The sequence below is a fragment of the Schistocerca piceifrons genome, chromosome 3 (genome assembly GCF_021461385.2).
Source record: "Schistocerca piceifrons isolate TAMUIC-IGC-003096 chromosome 3, iqSchPice1.1, whole genome shotgun sequence".
NCBI lineage: Eukaryota > Metazoa > Arthropoda > Insecta > Orthoptera > Acrididae > Schistocerca > Schistocerca piceifrons.
The window spans coordinates 601,469,546-601,495,540 of NC_060140.1; the positions used below are offsets into that span (position 1 = coordinate 601,469,546).

Genomic DNA, 25,995 nt, shown 5'->3' on the forward strand with positions numbered 1-25,995 from the left:
CTGTGGTTCTCTGCTGGCTCCGCATTGGCCATACGTGGCTAACACATGGCTACCTCCTCTGTCGCAAGGACCCACCCACCTCGGAGTCACTGTGGCTCACATATGACTGTCGTCCACATCTTGCTTGACTGCCCACTTTTAGCCACACTGCGGCGGACTTTCAACCTTCCCAGCAGCCTACCTTCGGTGTTGGGTGACATTGCCTCAACAGCAGATTTAGTTTTACATTTTATTCGTGAGGAGGGTTATTATCGTACCATCTAAGGGTGGGCATTTAGCCTTCTCTCTGAGGTCATCACCCTCCCTCACCCTCCCTCCATTTTATCTCGGTCACACTTTCTTTGCATTTGTTTGTCTTGGTGGTCATTTTTTCCCTACATGCATTCATATCACCTTGTCTTTTTGGGTTGGACATTTTAATGTGTTGAAGAGTGGCTGGCTCATCTTCTTTTATTATTGTGGTCAGCCAGCCCTTACCGTATGCTCTACGGTTTTAATACCCTCTTCTACTTTTCCTTGTGGTGTATGTTTTCCCCATTTTTTGTTTGTTCCATTCGTTTTTGTTTTAGGTGTTGTGTTGAGTGTTTTTGTACCTTGAGCCTTGCTTGTGTCAGGAAAAAGGGACTAATGACCCTATAGTTTGGTCCCTTTGTACCCAAAACCAACCAACCAACCTCATATTCAGCTCTGAGGTTGTGAAATTGCACAGTGTCAAGGTAGCACCACCATCTCCCTGTCCAGCTATGCAACAAGAGAACTCACCTCAAAAGATGAAGCCTCCAGCTACACAACTGGTAGGCCAGAAAGGACGGAAGGAGTACTCCTGTGAAGACTTCCTATCTCCCAAACAACGCCTGAGTCTTCCTCTACTAACCAGAAAGGTTTGAAGAAGTCCAACAAAGGCAAACGACTTCAACGATTCGAAGATCCTATTCGATGGTGTTGCCATGTGATACCCTAGCCCAGTCAGCCTCTGTGTCGCCAGTGCTCACCACCAACTGCTTTTCTGCATTGGATTCCACAGACCGACATCACAAGTAAGCCGATGCTTTTTTGGACCCCATGGAGCAGGATCCTCCTGCTTCTGTGCCCTGTAGCAGTGAGTCTCCCCAGGCTATCACTCAGCAGCCACCGAGGTGACACCTCTTCATTTCATCCTCATCATGATTCTCTTCCAGTGGAATGTTCATGGCCTTCGGAGGATTTATGGCTGCTTGTAGCATCACAGCATCCCCTTATACTCTGCCTTCAGGAAACAAAATTGTGTTCTCATGATCGCTTTGAGCTTTCATATTTCTTCCCGGTTCGTTTTGACCTTCCCCCCTGTCAGCATTCCATCTCATGGGGGTTGTGCGGTAGCGTTCTCGCTTCCCACGCCCGGGTTCCCGGGTTCGATTCCCGGCAGGGTCAGGGATTTTCTCTGCCTCGTGATGGCTGGGTGTTGTGTGCTGTCCTTAGGTTAGTTAGGTTTAAGTAGTTCTAAGTTCTAGGGGACTGATGACCATAGATGTTAAGTCCCATAGTGCTCAGAGCCATTTGAACCATTTCATGGGGGTGTCGTGCTTCTCATATGGGATGATGTTCATAGTCAACCCATCTCCCTGGCTACCCATCTTCAAGCTGTTGCAGTTGGCCTTTTCCTTCCTCGCCTGACTGTTTTCATCTGTACCATTTATGTCCCTCCATCACTTGATGTCACCAGGGCAGACTTCCTTCAGCTTATTGGGCAGCTATGTCCCCCATTTCTGCTACTCAGTGACTTTAATGCGCATCATTCCCTTTGGGGTTCTCCCAGAACCTGTTAGAGAGGTGCCCTCTTGGCTGATCTTCTTAATCAATTCAATCTCTTCTGCCTTAACACTGGAGCACCCACATTCCTTTGTGACTCCCCATTCCCATGTGGACCTATCCTTCTGCACTGCCTAGCTTGCCCATCCTCTTAAGTGGTCTGTTCATTCTGAGATCTACTCAAGCGACCATTTCCCATGTGCTATCCATTTGCTGACTCTTACCACACCTGCGTGCTCACCCGAATGGCAGCATACTGAGGCTGACTGGTGGCTTTACTTCTCCCTGGCGACCTTTGAAGAACAAGATTTCCCCAGTTGTGATGAACAAGTGGAACATCTCACAAGTGTTATCCTTACTGCTGCAGAATGCCTCATTCCTCGGCCTTCCTCTTTACCACTCCATGTCTCAGTCCCATGGTGGACTGAGGCATGCTGCAATGCAATTTGCGCATGGGGATGTGCTCTCCGGGTTTTTAACCTCCATCCTAAAATGGCAAACTGCATTCATTATAAACAGATGTGTGCAAAGTCCTGCATTCTTCGGGAAAGCTGGATTTCATTCACTAGTTCTTTTAACTGTTCCACCCCTTCCTCTGTCATGTGAGCCAACCTCTGATGGCTCTCTGGGACCAAGGTCCATTCGCCAATTTACGACCTGACAGTAACAGATGATGTCATCGTGGACCCTATTGCTATCTCCAACACCTTTGGCCGCCATTGTGCGGAAATTTCAAGCTCTTCCCGCTATCGCCCTGCCTTCCACCATTGGAAACGAGCAGAGGAGGTTCAGGTGATACCCTTCTCTTCTCACAATTGTGAGTGCCACAATGCCACCTTTACTACGAGATAGATAGATCATGCTCTCAGTTCATCCTGATCCTCCACCCCAGGGCCAGACGCTGTCCACATTCAGATGTTGCAGCACCTTTCTCTTGCAGGCAAGCACTTTCGGCTTAATACGTACCACCACATCTGGGCAGAGGGCACATTTCCCGGATGTTGGTGTGAAACCCGTCATACTCATACCTAAGACTGGGAAGGACAAAAACTTTCCTTCTAGCTGCCACCCTATCTCTCTCACCAGCTGTGTTTGCAAGGTGATGGAACATATGATTCATGCTCGGCTGGTATGGTGGATCATGTCTTGCAATTTACTAACGACTGCACAGGGTGGATTTTGAGCGCACCATTCTGCAGTTGACCATCTCATTACTTTGTCCACCCATGTCATGGATGGTTTTCTTTGGAAATCCTAGACTGTGGCCCTTTTTTTCGATTTGGAGAACTCCTTTAACACCTGCTGGAAAACTGCTATCCTCCGTACTTTTTACATGTGGGGCTTCCTTGGCCGCCTGCTGTGTTTCCTTCAGGAATTTTTAAAAGACTGAGTTTTCAAGGTGCGTGTGGGTTTTGACTTGTCGGGCACCTTTATCCAGGAAACCAGAGTGCCTCTGGGTTCCGTACTGAGCATCATCCTCTTTGTTATCGTCACTAACCTTATAATGGCCTGTCTCCCGCTGGGCATCTCCGGCTCCCTTTTTGTTGACGATTCTGCCATCTATTGCAGTTCTTCATGGACCTGTCTCACTGAGCGGTGTCTTCAGTGATGTCTTGATTGTCTTTACTCCTGGAGCATCGACAATAGCTTTGTTTCTCCCACCATCTTTAAATCTTGGGCCTGTTGCTCTTCCATTCATTGAAACTATGAAATTCCTGGGGCTCATGCTCGATAGGAAACTCTGTTTGTTCTCCCATGTGTCTTACCTAGCAGCCCGCTGTACGCGGTCCCTCAATGTCTTATGTGTCCTGGGGTGCAGATGGAACTATCCTCCTCCATTTGTACCAGTCCCTTGTCCATTCGCAACTAGACTATCAATGCTTTGCTTATGTGCTTGCATGTCCAAACCCGCTGTTTCCGACTCAACAGTATCCACCATTTTGACATCCGTTTGGCCACTAGTGCCTTTTACACTAGCCTGGTTGAGAGTCTGTATGCTCAAGATGCTCGACTACCACTGTCCTATTGTCATGACTTTCTCCTCATCAGGGTATGTACGCCATTTGTCTGCCATGCATGGTCACCCATCCTATGCCTCCTCCTTTGATGACTCCTTTAATCACCAGTATGGGGCACGTCCCTCTTCTCTGTTACCTCTTGGAGTCTGCTTTCGGCACTTGCTCTGGCAGCTCAGCTTTATACTACCTGCAACTTTCCCATTGGGTGTGAATCCTTTACCTCTGAGGCTTCATGAAGTGGCCCATGGTAACCTTGGCCTTCATTCGCTTCCTAGGGATGCTATTCCAGCCTCACTCTGTCGCCTTCAGTTTCACGACCTTCCCATGGAACGTCACAATAGTACATTTGTGTACACTGATGGCTCTCAGACTGAGAGTGTGGTGTCAAGTGTGCCTTCGCCATTGGAACCCATGTCTTTCACTGTAGGCTTCCAGCACACTTCTCAGTATTTACAGCTGAGCTCTTTGCCCTGTATCAGGCCATGGAGTTCATCTGGCGACTCGTCTTTTCTATTGTGTGCTCTGCTCAGACTCTCTTACTGCCCTTCAAAGACTGTGTGCACTACTTCTTACTCCCCTCCTCCCCCCCCCCCTCCCCCCTCCCCCCCCCCCCCCCCCCCCCCCCCGATGATCTCTATGTTGCTGTCTGTCAGCAGGTAGTGTCTTTTTAGCCATTGCCATTTGTTAAGTGGTTGTCCCCCACCGCTTTGTGCTCATTGCCCTCAGCCTTTGACAGTCCACCATTTCTTAATGGAATGCCCTTTTTTTTTTAACCACTTACATTCTCATTTGTACCTGCTGTCTGAGTTATTGGCTGTTTTAGTGAACAACGTTTGGGCTATTGACTGAGTTTTACTTTCTAATTGTCGTAGCAGTATGGCAAAGGACATTTATTCTTTCATTCAAGACCTCCATTTCTCTGTGGTTTGTTTTATCAACCTTTCTCCACGTCCCCAATTTTATCTGCCCTCTCTTCCATTGATTAGGATTAACGTGTTGTTATTTTTAACTCCTCTGTTTGTCTTCATGTTCTACAGTCCCAACATGGACGCATATGACCCTAGTTGTTTTTGCACCCTAAAACAAAACAAAACAATGCACTTAGCATTGTCTTTGGCACTTGCTGTTCTTCCAACTCTGCACATGCCCCAATCAGCAGGAAAAGCAAATGAAGGAAAAATAGTAGGTGAGTATGGTCCGAGGGAAAGAAATGAAAGAGGGAGCCGCCTGTTAGAATTTTGTACAGGACATAATTTAATCGTAGCTAACACTTGGTTCAAGAGTCATGAAAGGGGTTTATATGTGGAGGTTTCAGATTGATTATATAATGGTAAGACAAAGATTTCTAAACCAGATTTTAAATTATAAGACATTTCCAGGGGCAGATGTGGACTCTGACTACAATTTATTGGTTATGAATAGATTAAAACTGAAGAAACTGCAAAAAGGTAGGAAATAAAGGAGAAGGGACATGGACAAGTTGAAATAACCAGCACTTGTTGAGAATTTCATAGGGGGCATTAGGCAGCGGTTGGTTAGAACAGGGGAAGAGAATATGGTAGGAGATGAATGGGTAGCCTTGAGAGATTAAATAGTTAAGGTCGCAAAGAATCATAGAGATGAAAACACAAGGTCTAGTAGAAATTCTTGGATAACGCAAGATATATTGAATTTAATTGATGAAAGGAGAAACTATAAAAATGCGGCAAATGAAGCAGGCAAAAGGGAATACAAATGTCTAAGAAATGGATAGACAGGAAGTGCAAAATGGCTAAGCAGGAATGGCTAGATGACAAATGTAAGGACATAAAAGCATATTTCACTAGGGGGAAGGTAGATACCATTTACAGGAAAGTCAAAGACCCATTTTGGAGAAAAGAGAAGCAGCTGTATGAATGTCGAGAGCTCAGATGGAAAACCAGTCTTAAGCAAAGAAGGGAAAGCTGAAAGGTGGAAGGAGTATAAACAGGTTCTATACAAGGGAGATGAACTTGAAAGAAATATTATAGAAAGAGAAGTGGATGTAGATGAAGATGAGATGGGAGATATGATGGTGCGAGAAGAATTTGACAGAACACTAGAAGGCCAACGTTGAAACAAGGCCCTGGGAGTAGACAACATTCCATTAGAACTACTGATAACCTTGGGTTACAATTACTGATAGTGGCCGTGACAAAACTCTTCCATCTGGTGAGCAATATGTAGGATACAGGCCAAGTACCTCCAGACTAAGAAAGCAGGTGCTGACAGGTGCAAAAATTACCGCACAAACAGTTTAATAACTCACGGTTGCAAAATACTAACATGAATTCTTTAATACATAATAATGGAAAAAACTGTTAGAAGCTGACCTTGGGGAACATCAGTTTGGATTCCGGAGAAATGTAGGAACACGTGAGGCAGTACTGACCCTATGATTTCTCATAGAAGATAGGTTAAGGAAAGGCAAACCTAAGTTTGTAGCCTTTGTAGACATAGAGAAAGCTTTTGACAATGTCTACTGGAATACTGTCTTTCAAATACTAAAGATGGCAAGGGTAAAATATAGGGAAAGAAAGGCTATTTACAACTTGTACAGAAACCTGACAGCAGTTATGAATCAAGACGCATGAAAGGGAAGCAATGGTTGAGGTGGGAGTGAGACGAGGTTGTAGCCCATCCCCGATGTTATTCTCTCTGTACATTGACCAAGAAAAATTTGAAAAAGGAATTAATGTTCAGAGAGGATAATTAAAAATTTTGAGGTTTGCTGAAGACATTGTACTTCTGTCAGAGACAGCAAAGGACTTGGAAGAGCAGTTGAATGGGATAGACAGTTTCTTGAAATAAGGTTCTAAGATGAGCATCAACAAAAGCAAAACGAGGGTAATGAGAAGTACTTGAATTAAATCAGATGATGCTGAGGGAATAAGATTAAGAAATGAAACACTTAAAGTAGTAGATAATGATGGTCGAAATAAAGAGGATATAAAATATAGACTGGCAGTGGCAAGAAAAGCTTTTCTGGAGGAAAGAGATTTAAGTGTCAGGAAATCTTTCCTGAAAGTATGCTATGTATGGAAGTGAAACATGGACAATAAACAGTTTAGACAAGAAAAGCATAGAAGCTTTTGAAATGGGGTGCTGCAGAAGAATGCTGAAGATTAGATGCATAGATCGTGTAACTAATGAGGACTGAATAGAATTGGGGAGAAAAGAAATTTGTGGTATAACCTGACTAGAAGAAGGGATCGGTTGGTAGGACACATCCTGAGACATCAAGGGATCACCAATTTAGTACTGGCGGGAAGTGTGGGGGGTAAAAATTGTAGAGGGAGACCAAGAGATAAATACAGTAAGCAGATGCAGAGAGATGTAAGTTGCAGTAGTTACATGGAGATGAAGAGGCTTGCGCAGGGTAAAGTAGCATGGAGAGCTGCATCAAGCCAGTTCCCATGCATCCAAAACATTTTAGACTTATTTTGTTGCTGTCCGTACTTCAAAGCCATACTGAACAGCATCATCAGCTGTCTTGAAGTGTTGCAGGATTGCAACATGTTACAGAAGCCATAACATTGCCTTACCTGCAACTATTTTTACCTTTATCTCAGTTGGTGCCGTATTATCTTCTGTAACCATATCTCCCAAATACTTTAATTGATACACTCTTTGAAACACTTCAAACAGGTCAACACCTCTCCACCTTGCTTTGTTTCTGGTGTTTATCATATATTTGGTTTTTTCCTTACTTATGAGCAAGCCTCTTCTCATTCAAAAGCTGCATAGTTTTCTTGCAAATATTATCTGTTTCTCACAATCATGGCTAAGTCATCCACAAATGCTGTATTCTGATCAGCCTGTTTTACTTGGCAGTTCTCACATGAAAGCCTCCAGAGCTAATTAAATAATGTCGGTGATGGAGAATATCTTTGCATTAGTCCTTGAAGGATAGGAAACTTAGTGAAATATTTGCCATTAGCTTTTATTTTGCAGTTGGTGTTGGGCAGGGTCATTTTCATGAGTCTTGTTAGCTCTGTTGGTATTCTCAGCTCCTGTAATGCCTTTTGATTTATTTGGTTTGATTTTATCGGGGAAGCAAGAACAGCATTGGTCAAGCCCAGTGCTTGCCGCACCGAAACAGAGTTTATTGTGCAGTATCGTTCCCTGTATCTCTAGTAAAGCCAACCAGTGACCTCAAACAGTGCAAGGAGATCTTTTACCAATGCTTTGCTAGACACAGTTTCTTCAGGCCTGGTTGATGCGAATATTCTGTCTTTTAATCCCCAATGCCTTGCATTCGGAGATCAAATGTGATGCGGTTTCTTTGACCGCACCACAAATCCCTCATTTGGTGTCTTTTTCTATTATCCCCATTTTGTGTAGGTGTTTTTTGAAATTCCCATGGCCTGCCAGAAGTCCAACCATATGTTTCATTTCTCTCCTGTTCAAGCCCAGGATTAAGAGACTCCTCTTAGAAGATGGCTTCGGCCTCAATACCTCGCCATGGTTTTGTTTTTGGACATAAGCCCAATATTCTACATGCTATCTCCTTGTCCAGTCTCATAGTTTTATTTTGATCATCGTCTTGGTGATTGTCAGGACAATAATAATAAATGGTGTCATCGCCCCTATCCTGGCCAACCTATCGGCTTGCTCATTACCACTAATCCCTGAGTGAATAACAGGTTTACCCTATCGCGTTCCCCTAACTCCACTAGGACTTTGTGGCATTCTGTCACAATCTTTGACCTTGTTGCAGAGGCTGCCATTGCTTTCTGGGCTGCTTGGCTGGCTGAAAAAATGAAAATGTTACGACCTCTGTAGCACCTTCGCAAATTCTCATCCAAGCACACCCTGATAGGAGATATTTCTGCTTGAAACACGGAGGCCATCTTCCCTAGAGAGATAGCACTCCGTGTACACTGGCCCCAGCACCTTGGTCTTCTGTTTTTGAATCGTCAGTGAACCAGACTAAGTCTCCAGTATGGTGTCGAAATTTATTCTCCCTGAGCTCTCTACTTCCAATTACTATATTGAAAGGATTGTTGAAGTAGCTGGGAGTTATTATATAGTCAGCCGGCATTTCCCCAACCATACCTATGTCTAATGTCACTCAGTATTTTAGTGTGAGAGCCTGGATACCCCAGTGAGTTCCAGTTTTTTCCAGTCTGTACTGCTAATTCTACCTGCAATGGCTAATCAGCCAATCTCTGCACCTTAGCGAGCTCCTTAGCAGCTACCTGCTGTTCCACCTTTTTCCACCACCCTGTAGCCCCCCCTCCCCTCCCCTGCCCCCCCCCCCCCATAAGTAATCATAAGTCTTACTACTGTGGCGTATATTCAGTCTATACTCCTGGGGCTTAAGTCCCAGTTTTTACCACTAGCTTTTATGGTACTCATTAGAGTACCTTTCCCCTTGGAACAGGTGCTCCTTATGTGGTGGCCAACGATAGTTTCTCATCCTGGGTTACCCCTAGATATTTCACTATCCCCTTCACTTGTAGAGTTTCATCGAGAAGCTTGAGATTCCAATATATGTGTTGGATCTGCTTCCTCGTAAATAGTACTACAACAATCTTCTTAGGACTGACCCTTAGATCCTGTTTCCTGCACCAATTCTGCGTAATGGTCAGTGCTCCTTGTGCCATAGCTCTGACTGTACTTGAAAATTTTCCAAATATTACTATGATAAGATCATCTGTCTATCCCTGGCAAAAGTACTGTCTAGAGTTTAATTCTACAATGAGTTTATTCACCACAAGGTTCCACAGTAGAGAGGACAGGACCCCTTCTTGTAGATAGCCTCTGGTGATGTTGATTATCATTTTTTCTTGCATCATGGTGGCTTCTGCCTTTGTACCACAAAGTGTGGCTCTAATCCACCTGCAAATGGCCAAGCCATACATCTCTGATGCCTTAACCATGGATTCGAAAGTTATGTTGTTAAAGGCCCCTTCGATGTCCAGGAAGATGCAGAGGGCTATTTCCTGAAAGTGCACTGCTTTCTTCGCCTTCCCAACGAGTTGGTGGAGTGCAGTTTCACACGATTTTCCTAGTTGATATGTATATTGGTTTATGTGTAGAGGGACCCTAGTTAACCTCCTCTCCCTAACATGCACATTGACCAGTTTTTCTAATGTTTTAAGAAGAGAGGAGTACAGACTGATTGGTCTCATGTCCTTGGCCTTTGTATGATCAATTTTCCCTGGCTTTGGAATGAAGACAACATCAGCTGCCTCCAGATGTTAGGAATGATTCCTGCCACTAGGCTAACCCTAAATAACCTGCATAGGAACCTTATTAAGTTCACTCCTGCTTGTTGCAGGAGGGCTGGAAAAATTCCATCTGGGCCAGGTGACTTGAACAGTTGGAATGTTCCCACCATCCATTGGATTTTACTATGGTCAACACATTCTCTGGCAGATTCCCAGTTTTCCCTTCAAATACCTGTAAACTGATATCTCACAGGGATCTTGTCCTGATCTATGTTGCCTGTCAGATTACATTGAGGAAAATGAGTCTTGAGGAGTAGTTCCAGCATTTCAAGTGCTGTCTTTGTATATTCCTCATCCTCTTTCCTTAAAGTTCCTCCTGGATTAGATGGTATCCTAGAGAGGCTTTTGTGAAGTCTGGCCTGAACAGCCTTACCCTCTATCTCCTTCTAGGACACCTGCTTAATTGCACGATTGTATTTAACAAGGGCCTCCCAATATTCTGCCCATGGTCCTTTCCTTCTTACAAGGTTAAACAGTCTTCGTACCTGTTTCCTCTGTGATTCCACCAAGATACATTCTTATTTGTGCACTTCTTGGTGATTGAGCAGTTGTCTTGGTATGAGGTCATGATGGCAGAGGGCAGTCACTGCCTCTGCTACCTCCTCAAACTTACTGGATTCCTTATTGAAGTACTGACTTCCACTAGGCTTGAGTTAAGGTCCCTCCTATAAGCCTCCCAGTCCATTTTCCTAGGATTCCAATAGGACATGGTCTGTCTAATGCCCATTTCAGCCTCCAACTTAATATACATGTGGTCTGATGCGGATGGCTTTAAAGCCACATTTGACATAACTACCCATCAAAGTGGAACCGTAGGTTACGTCAATTACCTCTTCCCTTCTTATATTCATGAATGTAGGTTCCTTGCCCCTATTGAGGATCTCCAAGTTATTAGTTGGAAGAAATTCTAGAAGGTTCTCACCTCTACTGTTGATGTCGGTGCTGCCCCCACTAAGTTGTGGCCATTAGCATCGCATCCAACCAATAGTTGGTCTCCCTGTTGTGCTCAGACTTCCATTAGTCACCTCACCCCCTGAGGACGAGGAGGAGGAGGAGGAGGAGCAGCAGCAGCAGCAGCAGCAGCACTGTCCTCGTAGGGAAGGTATGCCGAGGCCATTACAACCTCCTCGTGATACGTTCCTCACGTTGGGACATTGTGATGGTCACTACGTCTCTAGAGCAAAAGTCTGCCATCGGCATAGAGGGGACTCCATGTTTTACATAAATGCACGTTCTGGAGTTTCTGATATTTCTAGCATAGACCAGCTTACCTCCAGTGCTGCTGAGCCCCAATACACCCCCTTTATATAAATAGAGTTCCTGAATCAGGGCCATGTTCACTTCTTGTCTTCCCAGAAGATGACTCGGGGCAGCAGTGTCCCCTGTACTGTGTTGCAGATTTATCTGCAGCACATTCAGTCTCCATCTAGCTGCCATTGTTGCTTCTGATGTCTTTGATTATCCTGACGACATCCTGCGAGAACCCCAAGAATAGTCTCAGGTACTGTTCCTGCATTGCCTTCAGGGACTTCTCTCCAACTTTTATCACAAGGCTTTGGCCGTTTGGTGCAACCTTCAAGTTGATTACCTTCCAATCCTCTGTTGAGAATGTAGGGTTTTGAGACACTATTTTATCAATCAGAGTCTCTGGAGAGGTATCCTTAAGGATTTTTGGCAGCCAGATCAATGTCTTTGTGGTCTTGAAGAGCTCAGCTGCTGTCTTTATCAGCAGCTTTGCATCCTCCCATGGTGATATTAGGGGCACCTTTTCCTTAAGCCAGTCCACTGTACCCACCCCCTCACAGACAAACATAAGAGCACCGTGATCCAGATACTCTCTCCTGAATTTGAGTTTGGGTCCTGGACCAGTTTTCCCCCCAGTCTTCTCAAAGACAGTCATGTGCATGAGCTGCTCCTGCTGCGAGGTGATCTTGACCAGGGGATAGCCTTTCTGGATAACCACCACCGTAAAAATCAAGACTGCAGTACTATAGGTCTGTTTCCCTATTTCTTGCCTTGGCTTTTTCTGGATATGCTTACCCTGAGAAGAGGATTTTTTAGATTCCTCCCTTGTTCTCTTACTGCCTGCCCTTGATGTAGAAGGGGTTTGTACACCCCCCTTCACCCTGGGACCGTCTTTTCTTGGAGGTATTGGGTGCCAGCCCTTTTAGTTCCCTCCACTTTTGTTCAGGAAGCCAGTCTTTCCCTTCCTTTAGCTTTTGTTCTCTAAGAAGTTTCTCCTCTGAGCCCCAGACAAGTCTTTGATCTTAATCTGGTGCAACTTCTTAGTAACCATTCCCACTTCTTGAACAGGTCTGTCCCCTGTTCACCTGACGGGATGTTTTCCATCAGTTTCAGCCCCGATCTTTGGGTGTCATGAGGTCTCAACTTGCCCCTCAGTATTGCTATTTTCTTTCGTGTCCATTTTGGTCCTATGAGAGTTGGGAATCTAATCGGTCCACACGACGGAATCCCCATGTGGTGCGAGGCTAATTAATCACGGAGGTGACTCCGTTTGCGACACATCTTCCCATGTGCCATGCACCCCTCAGCACAGATCACATAACACGTTGGGCTGGGTATTGAGGAGTTGGGAAAGGACAAGGAATGGATGTGGGATGACAGGTCGCTGTGGGACCCACTAAGTCTGGTCCATCAGCCAAGACCTTTCCGACCATAGGTTCCCACAGCCGGCATAGCCCTCAGCTTCACACGAACACACAAGCCTCCCCACCCACACTGACAGTGTTACTTCAAGGTGTTGTCACCCAGAGAGGTGTAATGGCTTGATAAGACCATTTCTGTTGACATTGTCATACAATTGATCCATCATCATATTGAACTGGTAACATTTTTCGATTATTGTTATGCCCCCTCCCCACTACCCCAATATCTCAACCTTTTTTTGGCCTAATTCCATTTAACTAGCAAGTTAAATAGCACTACTTGCTCTGTCATCCAAGCAAGACACAGCTAGGGCAAAAGCACTGCAGGTGCAAAGACGCGAGCTGATGCCAGTGCCATAGAGACTCACTACTTCCGTGAGTTGCACCAACACCACGTGCGGTGCTGAGGATGAAGGTATCGACTTTGCATTGGCCAATTGCCGGCCGAGTAAAATCTGCCAGTTACCAGACGACAATGGACAGAAGCCTACTCGGAAGATAGAAGAGCAGCTCTCACTCACTTGCTTATATATCATCGTCCAGGGCTGATCTAGACATGGAATGTCGCTTAGTTAACTCTTAGAAGTGAACAGACAATTGTTGTAAATTGCATCCAATATTTACTGTGAAGTTTACCTACAGTTGTTTACACTTAGCCATTGAGGGCCTTTTTTGCGTTATGTTACATGCAGTGTTGCAGACTTCATTTTTCGAAGTAAACCTTTTTCACTCATTTGTGTGACTTCGTTACGTATTTGTTGGAGTGTTGTAGAATCGTCGTTCTATCATGTTACCTGACCCTGGGGTATGGCTGTGTAGTAGTGGCAGAGAGAAATTGTCTTAGCAGTGTACGGCATTAGAAGCTGTTTCACAAACTCGGTGGCAACATAGCCTCCACAGCAGCAGTGATGAGGCCTTTACAAAACTGGCGACGAGGATTTACAAAACTACTACTTGTACAACCAAGCAGAGAATTTGCAGAAAGTAGATTTACTACTCTTGTACCTTAATCATAAAAAACATGCTGCAAGATTTAAATAAAAAAAGGGCTGCAAATATTATAGCTTCAGTAGCAGTTAGTCAATAGATACATTGAATGTCCTTAGTTAAGAGAAGAGCTTGTAATTACTTTCTGTTGTTATCTTTCAACATGTACGTGGAATGTAAATTACTTAGTTCTGCATGTGGTAAATGTAGCGTATAAAATGTGGTGTGATCAGAGTGTTGCTTTTAAATTTTACATTGTGTTTACTTTCATTGCAGGAGAAGTTGAATTGGAGAATCTTCCGCTAAGGAAAGATGCATTACGTCAAGTTGGGCTTCCAATACAGATACGAAGTGGTTTTATTGGAAAAGTGAAACTCCAAATACCTGTGCGTCAAATTAGAAGTGCACCATGGGTTGTCATTATTGAAAGGCTGTATGTCATAGCAGGACCATTGACACTTAATGAGGTTATTTTATAAAAATGTCTTAAATCCTGACATTATTTTAAGCAGTTCTTGACATGTATTTCATATTGTTTAAAGTATATATTATACTTGTACTTAGTACTTATTTGGAACTTGTCTGCATTTTTACTGAGAGTGAGTGTAAGTAATCATTGAAGATACAATCAATTAATTTTTAATATTTTTCAGTGGAATAAAGAAGCAGAAGAAAATGCTGATCAGGAATATAAATTGTATCTCCTGGATGCAATGGAAGCAAGATGGCGTGCAGAAACTGAAACACCGCAGGAAGGTTCTTATTCTTCGTGGTTCAGTTATGGCACTGGTCTCGTGACAAATATTGTAGAAAATTTGCAGGTATGTGGTTTTATATGTGTGTAACACAAATGGCAATAAATAGGAGTTTCACATAGTATTGATGTTAATAGAACTACACCGAAAAAATTGTTTTTGAAAAAAAACATTAGTAATTACATCAAACGTTCCTGTGCAATTAAAGTTTAAACTTTGAACTTATATAGTATGAATGAAGACAAGGCAAAAATATTTTAGCATGGATTTTGAAGTATACTTGTGTTCTAGTTTACAGTAAGCCTTGTTGAAAGTTAAGGAGAGTGAACCAAGAACTGACACATTTATAAGTAGGGAGAATTAAGAATTTTTTTTTTAGATTTGTCTATTTTGGAAGGAAATAAACTCTTGAGTTTTGATAGACTGTTGTAACCTGTCTTTTTCAAAAGTCCTATTATAATTTTTTGGCATATCTCTATATCATCCTAAAAAGTCAAATGTTGGGGGAAACTGTTTCCAAGATTCCACAAAATACTGAAATACATATAATGAATTGTAGATGTTTTCAATTTATTCACTGGTAATGAGGTTATAAGAAAAGTTATTGATTTGATAAGATAATAACAGTACTGACTATACTCATGTATATGTTAGGTATTTGTGAATTGTAACAAAAGACAGCGAGAGAACTTCACGCTGTGCATAACTTCCGGCTACATGACATTTCACAGCTGTTGCTGGCCTTGATGAATGTTTTGAATTACTTTATTGGTACAGAATGTATAGGACCAGATAAAATATTTTATTGTTAAGTTGAAGAGTAAGCTGTCAAAAATAAACATCTGCGTGATAAAGTTACCTATGGTATGCTACTTGCAAAGCAAATGACAGTAGTTATAATAGTACTATCATATTTAGGTTGAATAATTTTCAAAACTGTGAAAATTCTTTAGAAAAGATGTGGATAGTCTACTGCCATGGAACGAAGAAACACACACATCACAAACTGCAGTGAGAGAATTAGTTGTGACAAGCATAGACCGCACATATGCAGGAAAAGTGACCGAAGTTATTAAGGGAGTTATAACAGAAAATCCTTAGGTATAAGTCTCTTTTGCACACCAAAAGACTAAAAGTCTATAGTGAAGTGTAAACATGATAAAGTTATGTACAAAGGAAGCTAGTTGTTATACCAATTACAAAGGGATCAATCATCTAGTACATTCTTTGGAGTAATAGTTTAAGAAGTGTATTGGAGAATGCTTCAGATTAGCAAGAAATTGGGTTAAGAAAAGGCATATCAGCAATGGACACAATTTTTTTAATTTTTTGCTATATCTCAAACAGAGATCAACAGGAAACCTCATATTACATTTATTAATTTACATAAAGAATTTTATTACTTTAAAAGGAAGAAATTGTGGACCATTACAAAGTAGCCAACAACAAAATTTTGAATGCAAGAAATTCATATAAAATAAGTGTCTACAATATATTATGCCATATAGCTGCATAACAGAGACGACTTATGTGCTGTTTGGTTGATAGTATCAGTAATATCTAATTTCTCGGTTTACACTCATCTGAGTGCTTGATTCATAAAAATATTAATTGTTTGAGGGAATGTTCAGTTAGTTGGCCTTTCTGCTGATTGTGAATATTTGATTTTAAGAGGCAAAGAAATATTTCATTTTATAGTTACAATGTATTCCACTGTGAGTGTCTTTCGCTTTCATGAACTTTATACTTTGTTCCTCTGTGTGCTATTATAAATAATTTTCAATTTTAGCAAATGTATTTTTTCTTTCCTTTAGTTTCTCAAATTAAAGAAAATATTTTTCTGTGTAAATCAGTTTTAAGTATCTACATAATATTTATATATCATCTATATTTTCAGTTAAGAATAAAGGATGTTCATGTGCGCTATGAGGATGATGTAACTGTACCTGGAGAGATGTTTGTATGTGGTGTGACTATTGACTCACTGACTGCTCAAAGCTGCGATGATAAATGGATACCACGATTCACAAATTGGGAGGCAAGAGGCACCAGTTTCAAACTTGTGGAGCTGAACACACTTGCTCTGTATTGGGACACTGTAAATACATTGCTGGGGAATTTACCTTTAGACGAACTGGCTGTGAGTATACCAGGTTTCATTTAAAATGTAATTTTGCCATTTCAGTAAAGGTTAAGAGTTGCAGATGTCTGCCAGATGAAATTTAAGTAACTGGATGTAATGGGACATGTATGATATTTCAAGAAAATAAAATTTTCTAGAATACTTAAGTCAATTACTTAACATTATTATTTTTTAACTTTATGGCTAATGAAAGTTACACAATTTTAGGTAAAAATGTCGAAATCATCTACATGGGAGCACCATTTTTTGATGTCTCCCGTGAGCGCACAGGCACATATTAAACGGAACAGGAGTGAACAACCGCTACGTTCAAAGACACAGCCACGTATTGTGTGTGATCTGCAGCTAGATGAGGTCCCGTTAACTCTGGTGGATGTAAGTGAAAGAAAAATTAAGATAGTAATCTCATATGTAGTCATTGTTTAATGGTTGCTAGTTGGCAATGGTAAGAGCAGTGTTAGTTGTCGTAACTGTCAAATTTGTGAGTTAAGACAAATGGTACTGCTCAGTGAACTCTTAGTATTTTAAGGATTTAGGGAGGGGGAAGGGTTGATGATGTAGACTCTTTATGTGTTATGAGTAGCAGATAATTTGATCTGACTTCACATGGTAACTAGTTCAGGTAATATTACTGCCAAATAGTACCTTGTACTACACACGTAAAAGAAAGTTTTGCATCACCTCGGATCCGAGAGTTCCAGAACCCATACAGAAAATTGCAGTAGGGATCAATATAAACATCATCTCCACCCTTTTCATTGCTTTTAAAATGACACATTGCATGTTGTACCATCACACAGCGAGACCTTCAGTTAGCCTTCTGCCGCCAAGCAGTGTGTCAGCAGTGCACAAGTAGCAGGAAGTGGCTTATTCATATAAGTGTTGTAGTCAAGTTGAAAATTTGGTTGAGTGTTCTTAGCGCACTTGTTTAGTTAAATCCGCCAAATCATTGTGTAGTTTCGTATTTAGCATTGGCAGATTTGCATTTTAATATATGTGATGTGTAAAGTCACTTAGTAGTCTGTCATTTGTTTATTTCTTTCAAATAGGCTTTGTACGTTACTGAGAGTACAGTTAGCCTTCTGCCGCTGAGCAGTGTGTCAGCAGTGCACAAGTAGCAGTGTTACTGCATTTACTAGGCAGTCTTGTATTTTAATAACCGTTTAAATTTTGTGTCAAATTGTTTGTGCTCTCTGTAGATTAGTTCAGACATTCTTTGCACAGCAGTATTTAGCATGGATAGGGACTGCGACTGCTGTGTTCGGATGCGGGCTGAGTCGGCATCCCTTCGCTCCGAGCTTCAGGCAGTGTTGGCTTCATTCACACAGCTTGAGGCTGTTGCCAATGGGATTCACTGTGGGGGTCCGGACAGGGGTTTGTCGGGGACGGCCAGTTCGTCCCACGCATCCCTCGATCGGACTATGGCTGTGGCTGCCCGGAATACTGCCCACATGGAGGCTGACCCCTCACCCATGGTAGAGTGGGAGGTTGTCTTGAGGTGTGGCAGGTGGCAAAAGACATTCCAGAGGGCTGAACAGAAGGCCTCTCCAGTTTGTCTGATAAAACGGTTTCAGTCTCTGTCTCTGCCTGATACTGATCTTCGGCCGGACGTGGCTGCTTGTCCTGATTCAGAGGTTGCCCCTCAGTCTGCAAGATCCGGGTGGTCGCAGAGGGTGGACTTACTAGTAGTTGGGAGCTCCAATGTCAGGTGCGTAATGGGGTCCCTTAGGGATATGGCTGCAAGGGAGGGGAAGAAAACCAATGTGCACTCTGGGGGGGAGTCATCCCAGAATGTGGAAAGGGTCCTTTCGGATGCCATGAACGGTACAGAGTGCACTCATCTGCAGGTGGTCACTCATGTCGGCACCAATGATGTGTGTCGCTATGGATCAGAGGAAATCCTCTCTGGCTTCCGGCGGCTATCTGATTTGGTGAAGACTGCCAGTCTCGCTAGCGGGATGAAAGCAGAGCTCACCATCTGCAGCATTGTCGATAGGACTGACTGCGGACCTTTGGTACAGAGCCGAGTAGAACGTCTGAATCAGAGGCTGAGATGGTTCTGCGACCGTGTGGGCTGCGGATTCCTTGACTTGTGCCATGGGGTTGTGGGGTTTCGGGTTCCACTGGATAGGTCAGGAGTCCACTACACACAGCAGGCGGCTACAAGGGTAGCAGGGATTGTGTGGCATGGACTGGGCGGTTTTTTAGGTTAGATGGCCTAAGGCAAGTACAGAAAGGGCAACAGCCTCAAAGGGTGCGGGGCAAAGTCAGGACATGTGGGGACCAAGCGGCAATCGGTATTGTAATTGTAAACTGTCAAAGCTTCATGGGTAAAGTACCGGAACTTCAAGTGCTGATAGAAAGCACCGAAGCTGAAATCGTTATAGGTACAGAAAGCTGGCTGAAGCCAGAGATAAATTCTGCCGAAATTTTTACAAAGGCACAGACGGTGTTTAGAAAGGATAGATTGCATGCAACCGGTGGTGGCATGTTTGTTGCCGTTAGTATTAGTTTATCCTGTAGTGAAATAGAAGTGGATAGTTCATGTGAATTATTATAGGTGGAGGTTATACTCAACAACCGAGCTAGGTTAATAATTGGCTCCATTTACCAACCTCCTGACTCAGCAGCATTAGTGGCAGAACAACTGAGAGAAAATCTGGAATACATTTCACATAAATTTCCTCAGCATGTCATAGTCTTAGGTGGAGATTTCAATTTACCAGATGTAGACTGGGGCACTCAGATGTTTAGGACGGGTGATAGGGACAGAGCATCGAGTGACATTATACTGAGTGCACTGCCCGAAAATTACCTCGAGCAATTAAACAGTGAACCGACTCGTGGATGTAACATCTTGGACCTACTGATAACAAACAGACCTGAACTTTTCAACTCTGTAAGCACAGAACAGGGAATCAGTGATCATAAGGCCATTGCAGCATCCCTGAATATGGAAGTAAATAGGAATATAAAAAAAAAGGGAGGAAGGTTTATCTGTTTAGCAAGAGTAATTGACATTTTCAGACTACCTAACACATCAAAACGAAAATTTCTGTTCCGACTGACAGTGTTGAGTGTTTATGGAAAAAGCTCAAGGCAATCGTAAAATGTGTTTTAGTGCTGAGTAAAACTGTGAGGGACGGGAAAAACCCACCATGGTTCAACAACAAAGTCAGGAAACTACTGCGAAAGCAAATAGAGCGTCACTGCAAATTTAAACGCAGCCAAAAACTTCTCAGACAAACAGAAGCTAAACGATGTCAAAGTTAGCGTAAGGAGGGCTATGCGTGAAGCATTCAGTGAATTCAAAAGTAAAATTCTATGTACTGACTTGACAGAAAATCCTAGGAAGTTCTGGTCTTACATTAAATCAGTGAGCCAGGTAGATGCCATTTTCCTTGACTTCTGGAAGGCGTTCGATACAGTTCCGCACTGTCGCCTTATGAGCCTATGGAATATCAGACCTGCTGTGTGGCTGGATTGAAGAGGTTTTAGCAAACAGAACACAGCATGTTGTTCTCAGTGGAAAGACTTCCACAGACGTTAAAGTAATCTCTGGCGTGCTACAGGGGAGTGTTATGGGACCATTGCTTTTCACAATATATATAAATGACCTAGTAAATAGTGTCGGAAGTTCCATGTGGCTTTTCGCGGGTGATGCTGTAGTATACAGAGAAGTTGCAGCATTAGAAAATTGCAGCAAAATGCAGGAAGATCTGCAGCGGATAGGCACTTGGTGCAGGGAGTGGCAACTGACCCTTAACATAGACAAATGTAATGTATTGCGAATACATAGAAAGAAGGATCCTTTATTGTATGATTATATGATAGCGGAACAAACACTAGTAGCAGTTACTTCTGTAAAATATCTGGGAGTATGTGTATGAATGATTTGAAGTGCAACGATCATATAAAATTAATTGTTGGTAAGGCAGGTGCCAGGTTGAGATTCATTGGGAGAGTCCTTAGAAAATGTAGTCCACCAACAAAGGAGTTGGCTTACAAAACACTCGTTCGACCTATACTTGAGTATTGCTCATCAGTGTGGGATCCGTACCAGGTCGGGTTGACAGAGGAGATGGAGAAGATCCAATGATGAGCAGTGTGTTTCGTCGCAGGGTTATTTGGTAAGCGTGATAACGTTACGGAGATGTTTAACAAACTCAAGTGGCAGACTCTGCAAGAGAGGCGCTCTGCATCGCGGTGTAGGTTGCTGTCCAGGTTTCGAGAGGGTGTGTTTCTGGATGAGGTATCGAATATATTGCTTCCTCCTACTTATACCTCCTGAGGAGATCACAAATGTAAAATTAGAGAGATTCAAGTGTGCATGGAGGCTTTCCAGCAGTCGTTCTTCCTGCGAACCATACGCGACTGGAACAGGAAAGGGAGGTAATGACAGTGGCACGTAAAGTGCCCTCCACACCACACTGTTGGGTGGCTTGTGGAGTGTAAATGTAGATGTAGATGGTGGTCCAGATTGCTGTACTCTCCAGTACGTCTAATACTGAGCAGCACGTCCTCTTGCATTGATGCATGCCTGTATTCATCGTGGCATACTATCCACAAATTTATCAGGCACTGTTGGTCCAGATTGTCCCACTCCTCAACTGCAGTTTGGCGTAGATCACTCAGAGTGGATCGTGGGTCACATCGTCCATAAACAGCCCTCCCTTTTCAATCTTTACCAGGCATGTATGGTAGGGTTCAATCTGGAGAACATGCTGGCCACTCTAGTTGAGCGATGTTGTTACCCTGAAGGAAGTCATTGACAAGATGTGCATGGTGGCGGCGCAAATTATCGTCCATGAAGACGAATGTCTTACCAATATGCTGTTGATATGGTTACATTATCGGTCGGAGGATGGCATTCACATATTGTACAGCTGTTACGGCGCCTTCTATGACTACCAGTGGCGTAAGTCGGGTCCCATGTAATGCCACCCTAAAACATGGGGGTACCTCCACCTTGCTGCACTCGCTGGACAGTGTGTCTAAGGTGTTCAGACTGACAGGGTTGTCTCCAAACACATGTCCAATGATTGTCTGGTTGAAGGCATATGCGACACTCATCAGTAAAGAGAACATGATGCTAATCCTGAGTGGTCCATTTGGCGTGTTGTTGGGCCCATCTGTATTTTGCTGCATGGTGTCGTAGTTACAAAGATGGACCTTGCCATGGACATCAGGATTGAAGTTGCGCATCATGCAGCCTATTGCGCACAGTTTGGGTCATAACACGACGTCCTGTGGCTGCACAAAAAGCGTTAATCAACATGGTGGCATTGCTTTCAGGGTTCCTCCAAGCCATAATCTGTAGATAGTGACCATCCGCTGCAGTAGTAGCCCTTGGGCGGCCCGAGTGAGGCATGTCATCGACAGTTCCTGTCTCTCTGTATCTCCTCCATGTCTGAACAACATCGCTTTGGTTCACTCTGAGATGCATGGACACTTCCCTTGTTGAGAGCCCTTCCTGGCACAAAGTAACAATGTGGACGCAATCGAACTGCAGTATAGACGGTCTAGGCACGGTTGAATTGCAGACAACATGAGCCGTGTACCTCCTTCCTGGTGGAATGAGTGAAACTGATCAGCTGTTAGACCCGTGTGTCTAATAGGCGCTGCTCATGCATGGTTGTTTACATCTTTGGGCGGGTTTAGTGAGATCTCTGAACAGTCAAAGGGACTGTGTCTGTGATACAATATCCACAGTCAGTGTCTGTTTTCAGGAGTTCTGGGAACCAGGGTGATGCAAAACTTTTTTTTGATATATGTATTTTAGGATTGTGGGTTTGATGTTCAATATTGGTGACTTTTTAATACTTTTTTTTAAAGGCAAGCACTCAAATATGAACTGTATGTTATAAATGATAAAGAAATGCTTGATGTGTGTGGATCAGTTAATAACATAAATACATTGTTAATTTGTTGCTGTACATAACATTTTAATTAATTTTGTCACCACTTTGAAGGTCATTTTAAGAAGATAAGCTACAGGATTTGGTTTTATAACGGTGGCTGTTTGTATTTAACGTAGGTTACAAGGTTACCAGCACACAAACTCTCCTATTCCCATTCAGTACCAATTAGTTGTAGTGAGCAGCAATGTGATTTTGTATTTAGAAAAATAGTTGTTTGCCTTCAAAGTTTCATGCAGTGGTAAAACAGCTTTTCCTAATTCAGTGTAAAACATTGGTTGCACAAAAATATATAGATAAATACGATTCAGCAGTTACTTTCAGAATAATGCTCACTACTTCATTTTTCTGTGACTATCTGAACAGAAAAAACACGTCAATACAAAAACTGGTGATACACACACACACACACACACACACACACACACACACACACACGTTAGCATAGATAATACTCTCTTTGCTTATTGAAAAATTTTTCAGCTTAAAATATAATTCCTGTCTTACCCCTATTTAATCTTACTGATACCTTCCAGTGCCTCCAGGTCTCTGGATATATGCAATCTTCTGTCACATTTTTAAAACGATATGTTAGCAATGATTAAGTTGTGGTCTGCACAGAATTCTACCTGGGACTTCCACTTTATTTCTTTCCCTCAGTTCATGTCATCCTAATATTTTTCATTCTCTTCCTCCTGTAAAATTCCAATCCCTCATCACTATTAAATTTTCAGCGTCCTTAACACACTCAATAATTTTTGTTTATATAAACATAAATTTGTTAAATATCATCATCATCATCATCTGCTTACTAATGGGCATGCATACTTGTGCTACAACGATCAATGGTGAAGTTGTGTCTATCTTGATTATGATAATCCATCCACTTTGCTTGTAAATTATTTAATATTTGGCCAGTATCAAGGATTAGCTCATCTTCAGAAATTTAAACAACAATATGGAAAGGATAGATTACTGCTCACCGTACAGAGGAGGTGTTAGTCGCATAAAGTCACAATGAGAAAGATTGTTAAAATGTTAAACACTGCAACTGCATCTGACAGAGCAGCAATCAGGGATGGGTGGTTGGTGTAAAGAAAAGGTGTGAGGCAGGCAGGAGGGAAGGATAGCAGGATAAGGGTTGGGGAAGAAGCTAGTGCTGCCTAGCAGAGCATGCAGGGACTAGATGGAGACAGAACACGGCTGCTACATTGGGAGGCTGTTTTGTGGGGGGGGGGGGGGGGGGGGGGGGGAAGATAAGAGATAAGAGAAGAGGAAAGGACTTGCAGATGCCTTGGCAAGATAGATGTGTGTAGCATTGGAGTGGGAGCAGGGAAGGGATAGGAAGGTCTGAGACAAGGGACTAGCAAAGGTATGGGTCAAGGAGGTTATGGGAATGAAAGATATGTTACAGGGTGAGGTCCTACCTGTGCAGTTCAGAAAAACTGATGTTCATAGGAAGAATCCAGATGGCATGGGCTGTGCAGCAGTCATTAATGTGAACGTACCATTGGGTGGCATGTTCAGCAACTTGGTTGGTGCTCTTCTGTGGCTGAACAGTGGGTATGTGGGAAGTGTAGAAGACTTGAGAGACAAGGGATGGGAGATCTGTTCATGGACGAGGTTCGGATGATAATAGGGGCTGGGAAGCCCTCTGTGAGGCACTTGGCATTTTTGGAGAGAGACTGCTTGTCACTACAGGTGTGACGACTGTCAGTGGTTAGGTTGTATGGAAGGGAATTCATGGTATGAATTGATTTTTGCTTATTTCATTTGTGTTTTGCTTGTTGGCTGTGATCATCCAAGAATGAAGAGTATTATATGGCTGTAGACAGCGAGTACATCCTCCCTGTGTCATAGACAATGCAGTGGTAATTACAAATGATGAAAATTGGGAGTCAGTGCGTATGGATCAGAAATTGTTTTAAAAAACTTTCTTCTTTCAATTTTAGCATTTTTTTGATGAATGTGGCTATTCTTTAGAATCACTCTCTAGCAAACTTTACATTAGTAGTTAAGAGATCACAAGCTTTTTATGCACTGTAATGATACTTAAATTCACATTGCTAACACAGCTGAACAATTATTGGAGGCAGTGGGTAACAGGAATGAAGTCTCACAGTGAACTGGAAAAATGCAGAAACGAGAGAAATAAGATACACATTAAAATGCTATCTGTTAGGTTGTGATGTGATGAGAATCCACGAGTGAGGCTGCAGTGAAATGGGCCTCATATTCTACCACAGCTAAATAACAGATCAAACATGTTCCTCAAACCTACTGCAGCAGTCAACTACTCAACCAGCATGTTGGCACTAAAATGCTGTGGCCATCAACCTTGGGGCACTGCTCGTTGCAACTGCTGTAGCAGTTCACCGTAGGATTACACTTCAGTGCTGCGAGATTCCCATCTTGCTGTTGGAGTCCTCAATAAATATGATAGTTGCTGTTTTGTAAGTGGAGAAAAGACAAAAATACGAGCTGCGGCTCACTTCTGATACTCATAGTAAGAAACCTTAGTGATTTCATGTTTGATGAAACCTTTCTGTTGTTTAGTTTACTGTGTTACAGTGATAAATAATAAAATGATTTGTTCCAGTGGCAGTATGCACAGATGGTAGGCTGCATAAAAGGCCTTAACAAAGTAGGAAAACTGTTCAGACGGCAACGTTGGCGCCCAACGGAGCAGCCGTCAGTCTGTCCTCGGCAGTGGTGGCTGTATGCTGCTCGCTGCCATGACTTGCTCTTGCCAGATACACCCTTGACAGGTAGTGCAGGTTGGCAGCAAGCACTTTCACGTGCCAAAGATAATGTGCAGTATGTAAAACTGTATTCCCATAGTCTGGCCAACCCGGGTGCGGCCCCATTAGACAAGCAGCTGCGCACCCGCATAGAAACTGAACGAAGCTTGGATGAACTACGGATTCTTCGTGAGGTTTGTAAATGCACTGTAATTTTTTTGCTTAGTCTTGTATGTATTTTGGTTTTTCATTTGCAAAACACTCCAAAAATATATATTAATGAAATGTATGACATAATGGTTATGTATGAAGTTGTAGAAATCAGTAATTGGTGGTTGTGAACACCAATAATCCAAATGAAGTTGGGCTTGATAAACGAGTAATTTATTTTCTATTGTTGCTATGTTTCATGTACCAGAAAGCAAGTGCTTTCATATTCATTTACACTGTATTTTGGAGTGAGTGAGGGTGGGGGGGGGGGGGGGGGGGGAGAGAGAGAGAGAGAGAATTCATAATTGTTGACAGTGATAAGCATGCAATACACTGGACTTGCAGTATATTTTGAAAGGCGACAGGCAGCTCTGAGTTACTACCATGACAGTAGTCACTTTAACTAGTAAACCTTCCACTTGACTACCTGTCCCATGCGTCTGCTAAATTGTTTTTGTCCATTAATTGTGTTTGTTGTTGATAGGATGCATCAGAGGTTATCACAGTTATCAAAA

At 42.8% G+C, this 25,995-nt stretch overlaps 1 protein-coding gene across 1 annotated transcript in view; it reads left to right on the plus strand.

Annotated features, from left to right (window-relative positions):
* LOC124787832 (vacuolar protein sorting-associated protein 13D) overlaps window positions 1-25,995 on the plus strand; it is a 557,316-nt gene that overhangs the window by 11,884 nt on the left and 519,437 nt on the right. The window contains exons 2-6 of the mRNA XM_047254770.1: window positions 13,990-14,180; window positions 14,367-14,534; window positions 16,366-16,608; window positions 16,819-16,986; window positions 25,129-25,464. Of these exons, the coding sequence (XP_047110726.1) occupies window positions 13,990-14,180; window positions 14,367-14,534; window positions 16,366-16,608; window positions 16,819-16,986; window positions 25,129-25,464 (1,106 nt within the window). The remainder of the gene's footprint in view (window positions 1-13,989; window positions 14,181-14,366; window positions 14,535-16,365; window positions 16,609-16,818; window positions 16,987-25,128; window positions 25,465-25,995) is intronic.